General features: G+C 36.7%; 1 protein-coding gene across 23 annotated transcripts in view; it reads left to right on the top strand.

Annotated features, from left to right (window-relative positions):
- The window catches only part of GPHN (gephyrin), a 304,336-nt gene that overhangs the window by 174,154 nt on the left and 115,209 nt on the right, over positions 1-14,973 (top strand). For 13 of the 23 annotated variants that reach the window (XM_057420160.1, XM_057420164.1, XM_057420148.1 and 10 more), the window contains one exon: positions 2,795-2,833. The exons of the other annotated variants lie outside the window; for them this stretch is intronic. In XM_057420160.1, coding sequence (XP_057276143.1) covers positions 2,795-2,833 — 39 coding nt within the window. The remainder of the gene's footprint in view (positions 1-2,794; positions 2,834-14,973) is intronic. 23 annotated transcript variants of the gene reach the window in all.

Raw genomic sequence — 14,973 nt, 5'->3', positions numbered from 1 at the left:
CAGGAAATCTTGCTTTTATTTCTTAACTTTTGCAGTTAATTTTTTATTCCAAGGTAATTTCAGAATGGAAGTTGGAAGAAGCCTCAGCATATCCTGTGGGTGGACAAATGGTTCTTATCCCAGTGATTCCAAATACCTTCAAAATACACCCAGAAGAACAATATGGTTATAATTTACGTTTTATTGAGGGACCTTCTCCTCCTCTTGGCATTACTGATGCCTTTTAGACATGTTTTCATTGTAGGGACTGCAACTCTCATAGGTATCTCTGTTAGTTTAAATCATCTGGCTTGGCAAGTTTAGCAGCAACAGTGCATAAACTCTGACCTCCTTTCTGTAGCTGGGGAAGAAAAATATGCCTGCTATAGAATTTCTATATAACAAAATTTTTAGTTTGGGACTTTCAGATTTTTTTCCTTTTTAGGCATTTATAAAAACAGTTTCCATTAAAACATCACTTTACAGCAGATAATAACTGAAAAAAGTAAACATCAAGTTAAGGCAAAATAATAATGAAAACATTGTCAGGCCTGTAATTATGCAGTTCTTGCTCTTAATGTGTCTTTTTTTTTAGCTGGTCATGGTCTATTACAAAGAGTTTAATAAAAGCTTAATATGGAGAAAAATACAAAAAAAAATATAGACATGTTAGAAAGACTGTGAAGGCAGCTTAAAGAAATGATAACTAGAGGGCAAATAGTAGTCTGGATTTAAGATGTATCAAAAATTGAGTTAGGCCTTTTGACATGAGCACACCAGAATAGCAAAATGACTCTCTATTAAAATAGTTGATCATTAAAACTAGTACTTATTAAAGAGTGTAGAATTTCTCATTTGCACCTTGCCTGCAGTGTAGAAGCTTTTTGAGCCACTAAGCAGAAAGAAACTGGAAGAATCCTGGAAAGCAGCTAGCTTCAGTAGTTATTTTAGAATTATAACTAGCCCTTTGCCTGCTTTTGCTAATTGATACCACGTGGAACAGTGAAGCTTTAGCGAAATGTAGACTCAGTATAAATACCAGAATAGAAAACAGGAATTACTGTTGTCACATTCAGGCATGAGGGTCTTATCAATTACAAACAAGAGACTGATTACTTTTCAACCTTCTTTTGCACCGTGTTTTAGCTTCTTACCACTTTATGCATATATTCTTTTCCCAATTATTTTGCAATGAGAATACTCAAATTAATAGAGGTGCATTATCCACTATTTATTGACATTTAAACTTTCACTAGATTTAAGAAGTCCATCTTTTCCTCCACAAATAAACATTTTGTCACAGTTTGCTGAGATCAGTTTTGTCATAGTTCATTTTCATTGAGCCTTGAAAATGTGAGTGAAGGTGCTAGCAATTTTGGTCTTGCTGTGCTGCAGCTAACTGTAGTTGCTGCTGGCCATAAAATCACAGGATTTTATAAAACTACCAATACATGCTCTAAGTAACTTGTACTCTATAGTATTAATATCTCCTCTTGTTCAGGCAGAGTGTGCTTTTCTGGTGGTTTATGTCATTACTAATTGTATGATGGAAATATCTTGGCCTCCTCTGCCTAAATTTCCTGTCATTTCGGTTTAAGACCAACTAGTATTTGACAGTTTGGGTATGGAAGAAGTTCCTGTTCTATGACCCAGATTTCTGAATTTAAAGTTATATTAAGCTCTGTTATTCCTATGCCTTGCTCAGCTAGAAGGAGAATGAATGGCTGATATCCAGAGGATCAGTATAAAAAAATGTTCTATCAGTTTAGCTTATTATCATGGTATTCCTTAAAAGCTTTGTTGCACGTGAGGACATGGCAAATTCATACAGATTCTTTCTCTGTGACCTTTCCAAATCCTAACTCAGCAGTGCACAACAGAACTACTGACTTTTTTATTGTGTCTAAGGTTCTCTACAGTTCGCAGGAAAGGAAATTGTTGGCTTATCAAGGAGAGTTGTAGTTTTTCAGTGTTACAAATAAGGAGTTAATGTGCAAACAGATAAGTGCACACACAATGTGGACCTCTAAGAGGACAGAAATAGTGAAGTTTGAGTCTTCGTTGACTGTTGACTTTTAGTTACTAGGAAGATACTTACTGAATAAAAAGACATACTGAATAAAAATGACTGAAGTGACATACGAATTAAATTACTGAACTTTATTACTGCTGGGATTTTCTCAGTTCTTGCATTTCAGAGTTCATTACATGTTTCTGAAATAGAGCAGCAGCTAAGATTTCTGAAACATGGTTTAATTTGTTTCAATGTTAAATAACAGAGTGCTTAAGTTAAAGAGGAGACAATAAGGTAAAAAAAGGTGTTGATAAGTCTTGCACTTCTGCAACTTGCCATCCAAGAGGGTTACCCCACAAGACTTAATTCTTTTCATTAGAGTGTGGGTGTATCTAAGCCAAACAACAGCCTGCACTAGTCATGAGTAACAGATAATGACAACTTCAATTTATCTCATCAATGGCCCGTAATGGCTAATGGGTACTCCTGTTCATCTTCACAAGCTATTTTTGGAGTTGATATGGGAATGAGCTCACAAGATCATCCCCTTTTCCCTCTTATGCACCTTGTGCTAGAGGTAAGTGTGGTTTTGGGGAATAAGGGTGGGATGTCATGTGAGATGAAAGTGATGTGGGCTTCTTAAAATTTTCACAAACCTCATAAAGGCATGTGTCTTGGGTTGGGCAAAGACTCAGTTGAATTCTTATTTTTTGCCCAAAGAGATTACCCAGTCCTAAATTGACATGCTTTCCATGAACTGGGAGTCAGAAATCCCTTTTCTCTTCTGTTTTTCTGCTGCAGAATTTCCCAACATTCCCATTATGTGGGCTCCAGAGAGGGGTAAGCAACATCTTCAATCCCACCCAATCATTTCCAAACTAATTCTTTGCTAGTATTTTTTTGCTTTTTTAATCATCATCAGAAACAGGTTTTAGACACATTTTTCCCATTTGTTTGATTTTTCTTGTGGATTCTCATATTTTGTTTTATAGGAAGGTCCCATGGCCTCCCCAGGTGCTAGGGTCAGACTCATCTGCTGTTTCCATTTGTGTGCTATTCTCCTGTGGATATTCATGGTTCACTCTGATCTAATATTACCAGAGGGTGAGCATCTAGATTCTTGGGATTGTTTCACTCATGGTATCCTAAGTTACTGAAAAAGTACTGCCACCCTGCTGCTCTGTCAATCAGTTGGCAGGCTTTTGATTTGTCCTTGCTGACAGTCACATCTGATTTTTTGTGGGCTTTGGTCTTTTGCAGCCTGTCTGGGGACTGCCTGACATTCACTACTCTCTTTTATTCTTTCTACTGGCTGTGCTACAGTGCTGGCTGTGTGGCACTGTCCTCCTGAAATCTTGGCCCTTTACCTGACTGTCTGGCATTACCTCTTGACCATCTAATTGCTTGACACTGATTACCTACTGCCCTGTCCATCTGTTGAACGGCATGTATCGCCTCCTTATTGTCCTTTCAATCTGATTGCACATGGGCATTGGCCTTCTGTTGCCCTGTCTCATGCTCTGAGTGCCTGGGCATCACCTTCCTGCTGAGTGCATCTGCTGACTCTGTGGAATTGCTCTTCTGCTGCTTGGCACACCTGCTGACTGTTTGGTACTGCTTTATCAACTTGCTAAATGTCTGGCATTTTCCTCCTGCCTTTTCACCTAATCCTTCAATACAGTATCCCCTTGCTGCTCTTTGGGTCTGCATACTCACTGATACTCGCTCTTTTGCTGTCCTGTCCACTTGCTTTTATGCCTGGTGTTTTCAATCATATTGTCCTGCCCACCTGCCTAGATTTTATTTTTAAATATGCACCAGTCTGAAAAAAATAAGAAGGATTGTAAGGAATGGGGAAAAAAATATTGTATGGCTCCTTCATGATCTGATTCAGTTCAACATACCAGCCAAAACTTGATCTCAGTACCAGCATCCACTTTTTTCATAGAACTGCTCAAAACTTTCCCTCCTTACAAAACAGAAATAATAATAAAGCTGAATTGCATTAGGTTTTTGTTTCCATCACTTCATTTGATAGGTTTATTACTGTTCAGTACTACTATATTCAGTATTAAATTTGACAGCAATTAAGTACTAAACCATATCACTAATATTACCTACAGTAGCTCTCAGCATCAATGGAAGGTAGGTAATAACAGGGGGAAAAAAACAATCTGTTGCTGAGTCTCAGAAAAATTAAGGTTTTATTGTAGAGATGTTCAGTAAACGCAGTGGATCAAAGGGGTAAATAAGAAATGCTACAGAACTCTTAATTTGAAACACAAGGTTACACCTAATGTAAAAATGTCATTACATGAGTACAGTATTACCAAACTGCAGTGTGTCTTAGTTGCTGCTTCCTACTGTTTACCAGGAAAATGGTCAATTGACATTTTACAGAATCCTTTTGTCACTGTCTCACAGATCAAGAACAGGACTTGACTACATCTCTAAGGACCATAGTAAGGGGATAAATTGTTCTCACAGCTTAGAGTAAGAAGCAGGGTTTCCTGGGTCTTCTTTTAATTCAGCTCACTTGCCCTCTCTTTTCCTAGCTCTGCCACAGTCTCTAGCTTATTATGTTTGTTTGTGGCTTTAATTACACTTTTAAATCCAGCCCCAAGTAGGAACCAGAGAGAATATTCTGTCATAATGAACACTATCATAATTTCAGAATAAATTCTTCCTACACTTAGAATAATTGTATGCAATATTCTTTCAACTTTAGCTTTTCATCTCTCCAGATACAATATTACTACTTCTGCTATCTTCAGAGATACCCTAAATATGCAAAGTTATGCCTAACCATGCAGGCACGGCAGCATCCCCTTAGTCAGTAAGTAGGCTGTTTCACCTGTGGAATCAGAGTGGGACTCTGTGGGAGAGCACCCTGCTCACATGCTCCCAAGACCAGCTTACCCCTGTGCAGGGTTGCTGCCCATGCAGCAGATAATGTTCCAAGTCAGAGCAAATAAGAACCTCTTCCCAGTATCTTTTTTTTCTGTTTTCCTAGTTTTTTTTTCTGCTCGGAGAAACTGGAGGACACAAATGTCTGCCTTTACTTCCTTACCCTCTTCTAGGCTCTCTGTCCTCTCCTCATCCTTTCCAAGCCTCCCTTGCTTCTCCGAGGATATTTTTTTCACAACTTCGCGAACTTTTAAAGACAGAAGGCTGGCAGTCTCTCACTTCCTACCAGCTTCACACTGTTGAAGGGTCTGGTAGCAAGAACAGATCTCAGTAGCAATTCTCTTTCTCCCAGTGTTACTTTGCTGCTTCCCTAGGCTGTTGTTTGAGAAGTGGCTTCAAATGCTGGAAGGGAAGAGGAATATTCACTCCGGCACTGCAGGGCTGCAAGACGCTGCTAGAACTCACTTCTTATCCCAAGGACCATAAGTCAGTTTTCTGTATATCATTTTAGTTACATCTAATATAGTTGTTTGGGGTTTTTTTTTAATCAGTATTACCTCAAAAAAATGGCTTCTTTTCAAATTGTATTCAGGTTATATACATTTTCAATGCGGAACAGAATCAGAAACTGGAGGAAATAAATGCAATGCTTTTTCTTGATTGAAAATTATATGTACTGGAAAACTGATACTGTTTGATACAGTGCTGTCTCAAACAGCTTCACTGTAAAATATCCAGGAAAATCAGTTTTCCAGCTGCAGTGGTCAAGTTATATTCAACATATTTTGATCAGTTTACAAAAATATAATCATGTTAAGTTGGAAGAATACATTGTGGGTTTTGTCTTATAAATGAGTCAATTTGGTTAAAGAAACACAAAAAAATTGCATACTAACCCTGGGAATAACATCATGTCTATCAAATCCCAGGAACAGTGAAATACAACATTATTTTGTTGTTTTTTAAAATGGTTTTGTTTGGCTGATTTTGTTATTGTTAAGGTATCATTTAGTCTATCCTGTGCACTTTTCACCAAAAAAATTAGCTTCTGGAAACATCATGAAGAGTTACAAGTCTTTCCAGCATATAGAGTTTCTCTTTCCAGGATAACTAAATTTCCAGTTATCAGCCTAATTTTATCTTAGTTTTATTTCCTCTTGATAGACTCTTTTTCTTCCTTATTATCTCTAAAAAAAAAAAAAAACAATTTTTTTACATTTCTCATAATTTCCTGAACTACTATGTCTAAATCCTACAAATTATTTGTCAGAAGAGTGTTTTTCATATATCCTCACTTCAATGCAGTATTTAAGTTCCATTAAAATTTTTACAGCTTGCTTTCTTTATTCTTCTGTGTTTTCTAAAGGTGTCTTTTCTGATGACAGTCAGCATTGTAGCAGTTAAGATGCTAATTGCTTCAGTTGTTTCTGAAAAGGAAAGAAATTTCTAACTAATTCAGGTCTTTTGCTATCAAAAAGGAAGACAAATACATAATTATTTTGCTATCCTTGGGATTTCCAGAAGTTGTTCCACTGCCCTGACCTACTTAATCACTGCTTTCGGTTTCAGTTGAAGTTTTCCATTCTTTTAAGAATAATGTGTCTGACGGTGACTCCTATCAACTTGGAATTCTAATTTTGTTATGTCTGTATGTAGCTTCTGGATCCAGTTTGAAAAAATTACTTAATTTTAGACAAGAATGCCTCACATGATATATGTGCTGAAGAGCACATATGCCTTTTGGTTCATGCATTGTCATCAATGATGAGGGCTTTTGCTGTCACAAATCATATAACAATTTACTGAGAGTATGTTGATACGGAGTAAGTTCTAATGTGTGTCTACTGTTACCTCTTTACTCAGTGGTTGAATAGCTTTTTGTTAGAAGAATGAGGAGATAGATACGCAAAGCAGGTGTAAGAAGCAAGATGACACTATTTTTACATTGATTACTTCTGAGCATTGCAATTAGTAACCCATGCTTTTTTATTTTGTTCTGATGAATATATTTGGGAAGATTTAAATACCCCATCTTCTGGGTTCCCTTTTCTGGAAACATCCTTCAGAGTACAGGCTAGGAAAAGCTGTTTACTTGGTTATAATGCAGTTTTAACTGATTCCTTGTGAAGATAATATCCGCAGTTTAAAGTTAGTGAACTTCCTTAGTAAATTAAACTGATATATTCACTGAATTTATACGTGAAAAAAAGACCCAGTTATCCATCCTTCAATAACTGTTACAGACTTGTTCCCCCAGTACTCTTTTTTCTATTGTGCTGCCCAGCTGCCCAGCCAGTTTTTAGATTTTGAATTTCCTGGAGTCTCTTTCACTTCACTTGGGAGTTTGATGAAGTCATATAGATGTCATGGTTTGGAAGTTTTATCTCAGACCATACCTACACTTTTGTTTGATTAGTCATTTATGGCTCTCACGGTACATCATAGAAACAATAAATAATCTTTTCCATCCTTGCTATTTATTTTTGGGAAATAATTGTACACCTGAATTAGGCTTTTTCTTTTAATCTTTTTTTGCACTTGGACTGTAGTATTTATGAAATAAGCTTTGTTTTGTGTGGTGTTGCAATCGCATACATCACTCAAATGGCAGATTTGGCAGGTTTCAAAGCTGAATGAAACCTACACATTGCACAATTTCTTTTTTATTTTTATTTTTCAGGATACAGTCCCTTTTTCAAGAGGGAGAAATGATTGCATTATTGCCACTTCTTTCCATGAGATGACCAGTTCTTCCTTTAAAACAAAGTAGTTGTTTATGTATTCAGCAGTATACAGAATTAATCCTTGACCAGCAAGGCCTAAAGCTACAGTCTCTCTCAAACTCTTCTACTACTCATTCAAGTATTACTGATTTCTACTGTTCAGCATTGGTGGTTCCTGGAATGAGAAGAACACGGAAGGACTCAAAGTTCTTTTAGATGTCTTTGTCTCCCAAGGATTTTGTTTCCTGCAGCATCTTTATAAGGAGCTGCTCTAAACTCATCATCACTCTTTGCAGGCAAGAGGGATCCTGTAGCAGAATTTTTCTTTTGACTTTTTTAAGCATTAAAAAAGACATATTTATTGACTTAGCTGGAACTTCTGGGATTTTCTCAATTAACAGATTTCACGTTGTTATGACAGCTTAATATTTTCCCCAGAAATATTTTGTGTCTTTGTTTCTTTTCCTTTTTACATTTTTTAAAAAGAGAATTTTTAAATCTAAGTTCTTTAATCGGGCACATATTATTGGGCAGGTAACCCTAGGCAGGTAACCCTAGGTGTGTATGATTTTTATGTTATTCTGAATTATTGTCTTCCATCGTCCATATACATTATATAGAAATATTGCTGTATAAATTCTTTACTTGTTAATCTGCTTAGAGGTGTGATGTTTGCAGTTGCAGTTCTCTGAGTGTGAACACACTTCTGTGATAGTGAGCATGCTTAGCATGTGCTCTTAGTATGCAAGAGCCCAGTCCTGTGTATATTTTAAGTACATAGAGTCAGAGCTAACTTCTTCCCTATGCCTATCTAAGAATCTCTTCTGCCTTAACAGTTGTTAAAAGTTACCACTTTTCTCAGTGATCCACTTACATAGTGCTAGTACAAAAATCAGTCTGCTGAAAAAGTTTGGACACATTGAATTTTATGAAAAGGCAAAAATATTTTTCAGCACAACATAGTCAGCTGCTTCAAGCACAGCAGAAGTGTATGTGAAGGGAGGTGCTTATATACCTATGTTGCTAATCTTTGTTAATGAAAAGAACATTACATTGTAAGAACTTTAGGATTTCAAAGTTAGGAGTTGAACAGTTAGGAAGTAAACCAACAGAATTTGTCTATACAATGGTAAATTTTCTTAATCTGAAAGCATTACTCTCTCACAGCTGAGTAGTGTCAATAAGTGCATGGAAGTGCACTTCTAGTGCATAGTGCATGGAAGATGCTGTAATATCTTCTAAAACTGGAAGAAACTGGTGTTTTGAGTTCAGAAATGTGTATAGAAAAGAGCTTAGGAACAGTGAAATAAAGGAGAAATATACTGGATTTTGTTATATTGATAACTATTAAGTATTGTGAACCATTAATTAAATAGTAAAATAAAATTCCAGAGGAAAAGGTAAATGTGGTATGTTTAATATTCCTTATTCAATATAGATTAGGAGTTTTGCTGTTTTTCATTCCAGTACTGTGTGCTGCAGCAGTCTCAGCAAAGTACTTTCCACCATCTCTGTAAGAAACTTTTTCATCCAGTTGTTTCTGTGAGAATCTTGGAGAAAAAGTGTGATTTGTGCCAGGAGTTAAATAACCCCGTGTAGGAAACCATTTGACAGAATACACAGTTGGTCCCTTTGACTTTCAAAATCTGTTCAGTTTTTCAGTTTCAATGAACAAATCATTTGCATGTGCCTAAATTGCAGCTTTTGAGACTCTGAACACACGAATTGCATCACAGGATCTCACAAAAGAATCCTTTCTATCAGTTTTTAGGTGAAAGTGTTTTAAAGCTGTTGTTATTAGAGGTGCTTTATCATTTGCTTGGGGAGTAAAGATACTGTGTCAGGGAATCTTAAGGTATGTTTTGTAATTTTTGTAATGCCATGGTGTATTCTGGAAAAACTATCACTCAGCAGTCCATCCTTTGTTGTGTAGAATGTGTATTTTAGGAAATTGTTTTGGTTTTAATCTTCAGCATTTATGATTGGAGATTGAAATTGTTTGGAGGAGCTACTGTACAGAAACTGACTGGAGTTTCTGAAGTACAAATATTTCATATGCAATATTTGTCCTTGATTGAAGGTAGTAGATGACAGGAAACAACAGACAACATTCTCAAAATGAAGTATTTCCACATCTCAATCTCAGTAACAAATGTGTCGAAGCTAAAGTATTGCAAAATTATTTATTTAGAGATGTGAAATTCCAAGTAAAACGAAAGGGAAATATATCTTTGGTATAGATACCTAGTCTACAAGGTAGTACACATAACTAGAAGCACTGCACATGGCATTTTTTTGGTGAGACAGTGCTCCCTAGTTGTTATACTGTTAGCTAAAGCTCATTACATTGTCAGTTGCATTAACTATAGCATTCTTACTGATAGTCTTATTGAAATACAGTAGGTATTTATAATCATTTCTCTCTGCTGTACAATTCTGCAATTTGTAAACAACAAATTTTTTCACTTCTCAGATTTTTTTCTACTTCAATTTTTAAAGAATTTTGTGAAAGTTGTAACGGATTGAATAGATTTTTACATTTTATATTAAATATAAAGCAGTTTGAAGTAACTGAGGGAAATCTTAACGATTTGCAAATGAAATATTAAGAATGCTTTGTAGTAGCAGAATGGTGTCACTACCTTTAACAGCAAATCCTCAGCTGTACTACTTCTACTGAGCAGCAAAGGATTCATTTGTACGTGAAGTGAAGTTGAAGTGGGAAGCACAGTTTGCACATGAAAAAGAGGGCTGAAAAAGGAAGTAGGCACCTGGCTCTCCTTGTAAGCAAGTTCAGTGGCTTGTTTTCAGCTGTTATTTTAACAATAATCTGCCTAACCTCTACACCTTTGCAAATATTCTGCCTTTTGTCACTGGCTTAACACACAAAATTATACAGCTGTAACATACTGCATCTGGTGGGCTATATACATCTTCATGGAGCCTAAATGCTTTCCCCATAGTGCAGAAAAGCATTTGATGTTTCCTTTGGTTAACTGCTTCTGAAATTGACTGTGCTATAGCTTTTAGGTTTTATAACAATGTGGTGGGGTGGGCAGTATCATAAAATCAAGATCAGATTCTATGCCATAAGTAATTTATAGACATTTACTATCTAAAAAATTTGTTTAGTAATCTGGATTTTAAAAAAAAAGGTTATTGTTATCACTTTACATAACTATTCGAAGTGGCATTTTGAAGATGCACGTGGTTGGTTGCCGATATCCACTATATCCACCAATTTCATTACCATTTCTATTACCAAATGGGGTAGACAAATAACTGATCTGTGAAATTTGTGTAAATCGAATACAGTCAGGTTTAGCTCAAAACTTTGGTACAAACCTACTGAGATGCAGGAACAAGTTACATATTCCACAGTGTTGCTTTCTCCAGTATATTAATCCAAATTTTTAGATGCATCTTCCCCAAAATGTTTTGCAAGCTCTAAGTAAGAAGGAAACAATGTTGTGAAGTAAATCTTTTGATCAGCTTGATTTCAGTTGAAGAAAACAAGGTCTTTTAAGGAAAGTTACCGTAAATACTAAATTTTTTATGTATACTTAGGTAATTTTTTTTTTTTACAAAATTAACTATCACTGGAATCCAAGTACTAAAAATTAAATATATTCATGACTTGGTCATGCCTAAGTCATCAAGTACTGTCAGAGGTACCTCTACCAGCGAGTTGGTTTTTATGGTCATGTACATAGTGGAGTTAAACTGATAAAATCGTTTGCTGATAACAGTTTATAAATAAGAATGACATTGAATTATCTCCTGTTATCTTGAGCCTCATGACATAGGCATCATTACAGTAAATGTTATGATGGATCTCAGTGAGGGCACAAGTTGCAGGCAAAGGGAATTGCGGATGTGAGGAGAAACAGAGAAAACGGAGTCTGTACTTAATCTAATCTAACAGCAGTTATTACTGTGACACTTTTATTACTCAGCCACATAAATTGTGTGTCATTCTGTGATGTTTAGGATCTTCATGGCAGCACAGTTGCTGAAAGTATTTTGAGAGTGCAAGCAAATTTCAAATCAGCATCCTTGTGCTGCATGTATACCAAGCTCACCATTGAGAAGAAGGAAAGATGATAGAATAAGCCACCCTAATACATTTAGACATGTTTTGTTTTATGTAAAGTAATCCTATCAAAGCCTGGGAGAGCTCTCAATATGTTTCTGTGTATGTCTGACACACAGAGCTGCATTTAACATCAAAAAGACCCAACAGGAGTATCAAAATGGAGACTAACCAGTCTCAGGTTGAGTTTCTTACTGTACAGGAAAATTGACAGAAGCCTAGATGGTCACTTCATGAGGAGAAACAAACACATGCATTGGGCCAACATCGGCCTGATGTCTGCCTACCCACCACCAGTCTGTCCTGTGAGCCCAAACTTAGTGATTGGGGCTTAATTTAGCCTTATGTCAGTTATTCCCCACTACTCTGGGACCATAACAGTTGATAGGTTTACAGACCCCCATCATTAGCATTCATTGATAACTCACTGTTGAGGAAATTATGACTGTCAGGTTCTTACTTTTAAGGTGCATGTGGCCAGTTCATTGGTGTGGATGTGAATCTGTCAAAAGCCCTAGAATGACAGTAAACACCTCTACTTCTGGGATCCGCCCTGTCCAGAAGCAGCTATTCATTGCTCTCTGTATGTAGGCTATTCTTGACTTGCATGAATCCATTACAGCTAATTTGACAATGAGAAGTCAATGATAATTGTAATTACATACATGTGAAAGGACAGCAATTGCATGGTGTACCTCTAGCTGCAGCATCTCAGTGATGTGTTAGGGCCACTGTATTGTTACAGTTATTACCTGATGACAAATTTACTAACCTGCTTGACTTTGGTTGCTTTGCACCAATAGCATATGTGATAGGTTTTACCCTTTTGACAAATTAACTGAGCAATTAGCAAAATAAATTTTATTTTGGAGAGTGTCAGGGATCACAGTTCCTGTCAAGCCTTCAGTCGATAAAGAAGATGCAGAATATCATCACATGGTACAAGTGACTGAAAATTTACCCTTATCCAAAGAACTTTTCAGTGTACTGAAAGAAACCAACTGCTGCAAGCTGTATTATCTCTTGTACTAAGAGAAGAAATGGATAAGTGATATTAGGTGAGAACCTCTGATCAGTCTAGCTCCATGTTATCTCTGTTTTCTCCCCTGCAAAAGAGTAGGGATGTAGACAATAAGCTGACACAGGTGACTTGTGAACAGAAATTGCAGGCACACATCATCTCCAGCAGAGGTATACCGAATAACCTTGAAGGAGGTATCTCATCTCCAAGCCGAGAGATTAAATTTTTGTTAACTAAAGTATACACTTCTAACTCAACTGTTTGACAGACATGACTGGCATTTTGTTTGCATATTTGACTGATCTGTCCCCATAGTTCTTTGTGCAGTGTGGTCTGTGAGCTCTGTTGCAGAGGAGTATATAGGTATTTTTTTTGTTAGACCCTTCCAAGACTTCTGCTTTCAATAAAAAACTCAAATAGGTAATAAAATGTTATGCTAATTCTGTAGTGTGCTAGATATATATTATCTGCAAATTTGTCCATTAACTTGCATAAATAGTTTTATGATATGCTGTGCAGTGTCATAGATTTTAATTTTTTTCAGCAGAAGCAGGCTCGGTCATCTTAATTTAGTCAAACTTATTATGACTTGTCTCATATTTGCATTTTAGTTGAAGAGATAAAGCTGTATTACCAACCCAAAACTGCTGAGGAGTTCATGTCTTAGATCGTTACTTACTATTGAGGTCAAACTTTGCTATGCTTAATACCTGACAGACAAAAGATAAGGAGTTTCTGAACATTTCAAGAAGAATAATCCTAGGTATGTTAAGTAAATCAGCTCGGAGTAAGCATATCCTCCAGAAGCTGTCTGGGAGGGCTTCCACAGGTTTGGAACTGAACTAACTTACTTTATATGGAGGCATAGAAAGGCAGTGAAGCATCAGAAAACTGTGAAACCAATTGGCAGTGAGCCATCTGTTAAGCAACCACAACTACGTCAAAGATATCTAAAAATGTATCAGTTGGTTTGAGAACATAATGCCCTAACTGCAATTAAAAAGCACATTGAAAACAATCAAAAATGTGTTTTAAAATAAATTGTCTTTGTTCATATAGCTATGAAACACAAGCAGAACTGCTCTCATAGACATTGTTATCAAGTCCGGAATAATTATATGAAATAAACTGTTAGTCTCTACTTTTCCTCTCTGGAGTAGAAACTACCATTTTGTTTCGGTCCCATTGTGTCTCTCCCTAGTTCCCCCACAGCCTGACATTTCTATCATGTCCTGCCTTAATTTTTGCTTCTCCTGAGTTTTTCCATTATGTATTTATTGTCTGTCCAAGCCACTTCATGCAGTGTTATTTCCATCGCAATGACTTTATTCACTCACCCCTTTCTCTACCCTCATTCCTGACCATTTGACAATTCTGCTGCTTGGACTTCTTTTTCCGCAATTCTTCCTTTCCACTTTGGCTTCCTTGTTCCCACATTTCCTTCTCCCACCTAAATTACAAGCCTCAGCTTTTTTTTCACAACCTCCAAAGTGGCCTTTCTGCATTTCTGTCCCTCTACCTTCAAGTTCTTCTGCTTCTGTGGAACCCCTCTTTTCCACCTCCATCTTGTATGAGTCTGTCTGTTTTGCACTTTGACCTTAGGCGGGAGAAACTGGGGACACTTTTTGCAGTCATTTAATATCTTATGCAAATTTACTCCAGTATTTTCTGCCTACTTTGTATATAGTCATCAGCCTCAGGTTTGACAAATCAGTGTGTAGTGTCAGTCATGACAAAAGCATCACTGTGACAGCTCTGAATGAAATCTCATCATCATTTTTTCCTGCTTCTGCATATATAGTAGTGTTGTGATCACTGTTTGTAAGAGAGACAGGCAAAAGCCTTTATCTGTGATTTGTTTTAGCCAACACTATGGCCCCATGCAGCAGGCAAAAGCTGATTGATGGTGAGACTACCAAGGAAAAAATGCCTGAATTCAGCCTTGCTACAGTTCTGGTAAAATGTGAAGGTGCTGAGTCACTAATTCTTTAATAGTTTGCATGCAGGTAGATGTTGGTACCAGACAGTTAATTCCTGAGCTGGATACAGATGAAAGTCTACTTTTGATATCTTTCTTCCACCCTTCCTTCAAAGCTGAAAGAAGTATTAGGAAAATTTTCCACCAGCACTTTGGTACATTGTTAGGTGAAAAAAAGAGTTGTTACATGTAGACACGAAGTATCTACAAATCACTGCAGCGCTGCTAATTTCATTCATATACATATATCTAATAAAG

The sequence above is a fragment of the Pezoporus wallicus genome, unplaced genomic scaffold, assembly GCF_028554395.1.
Source record: "Pezoporus wallicus isolate ANWC-B61680 ecotype Strahan unplaced genomic scaffold, APGP_CSIRO_Pwel_v1 contig_5418, whole genome shotgun sequence".
Taxonomy (NCBI): Eukaryota; Metazoa; Chordata; class Aves; order Psittaciformes; family Psittacidae; genus Pezoporus; species Pezoporus wallicus.
Note: the sequence above shows the minus strand (reverse complement) of the source record. Positions and strands in the feature narration are given on the sequence as shown.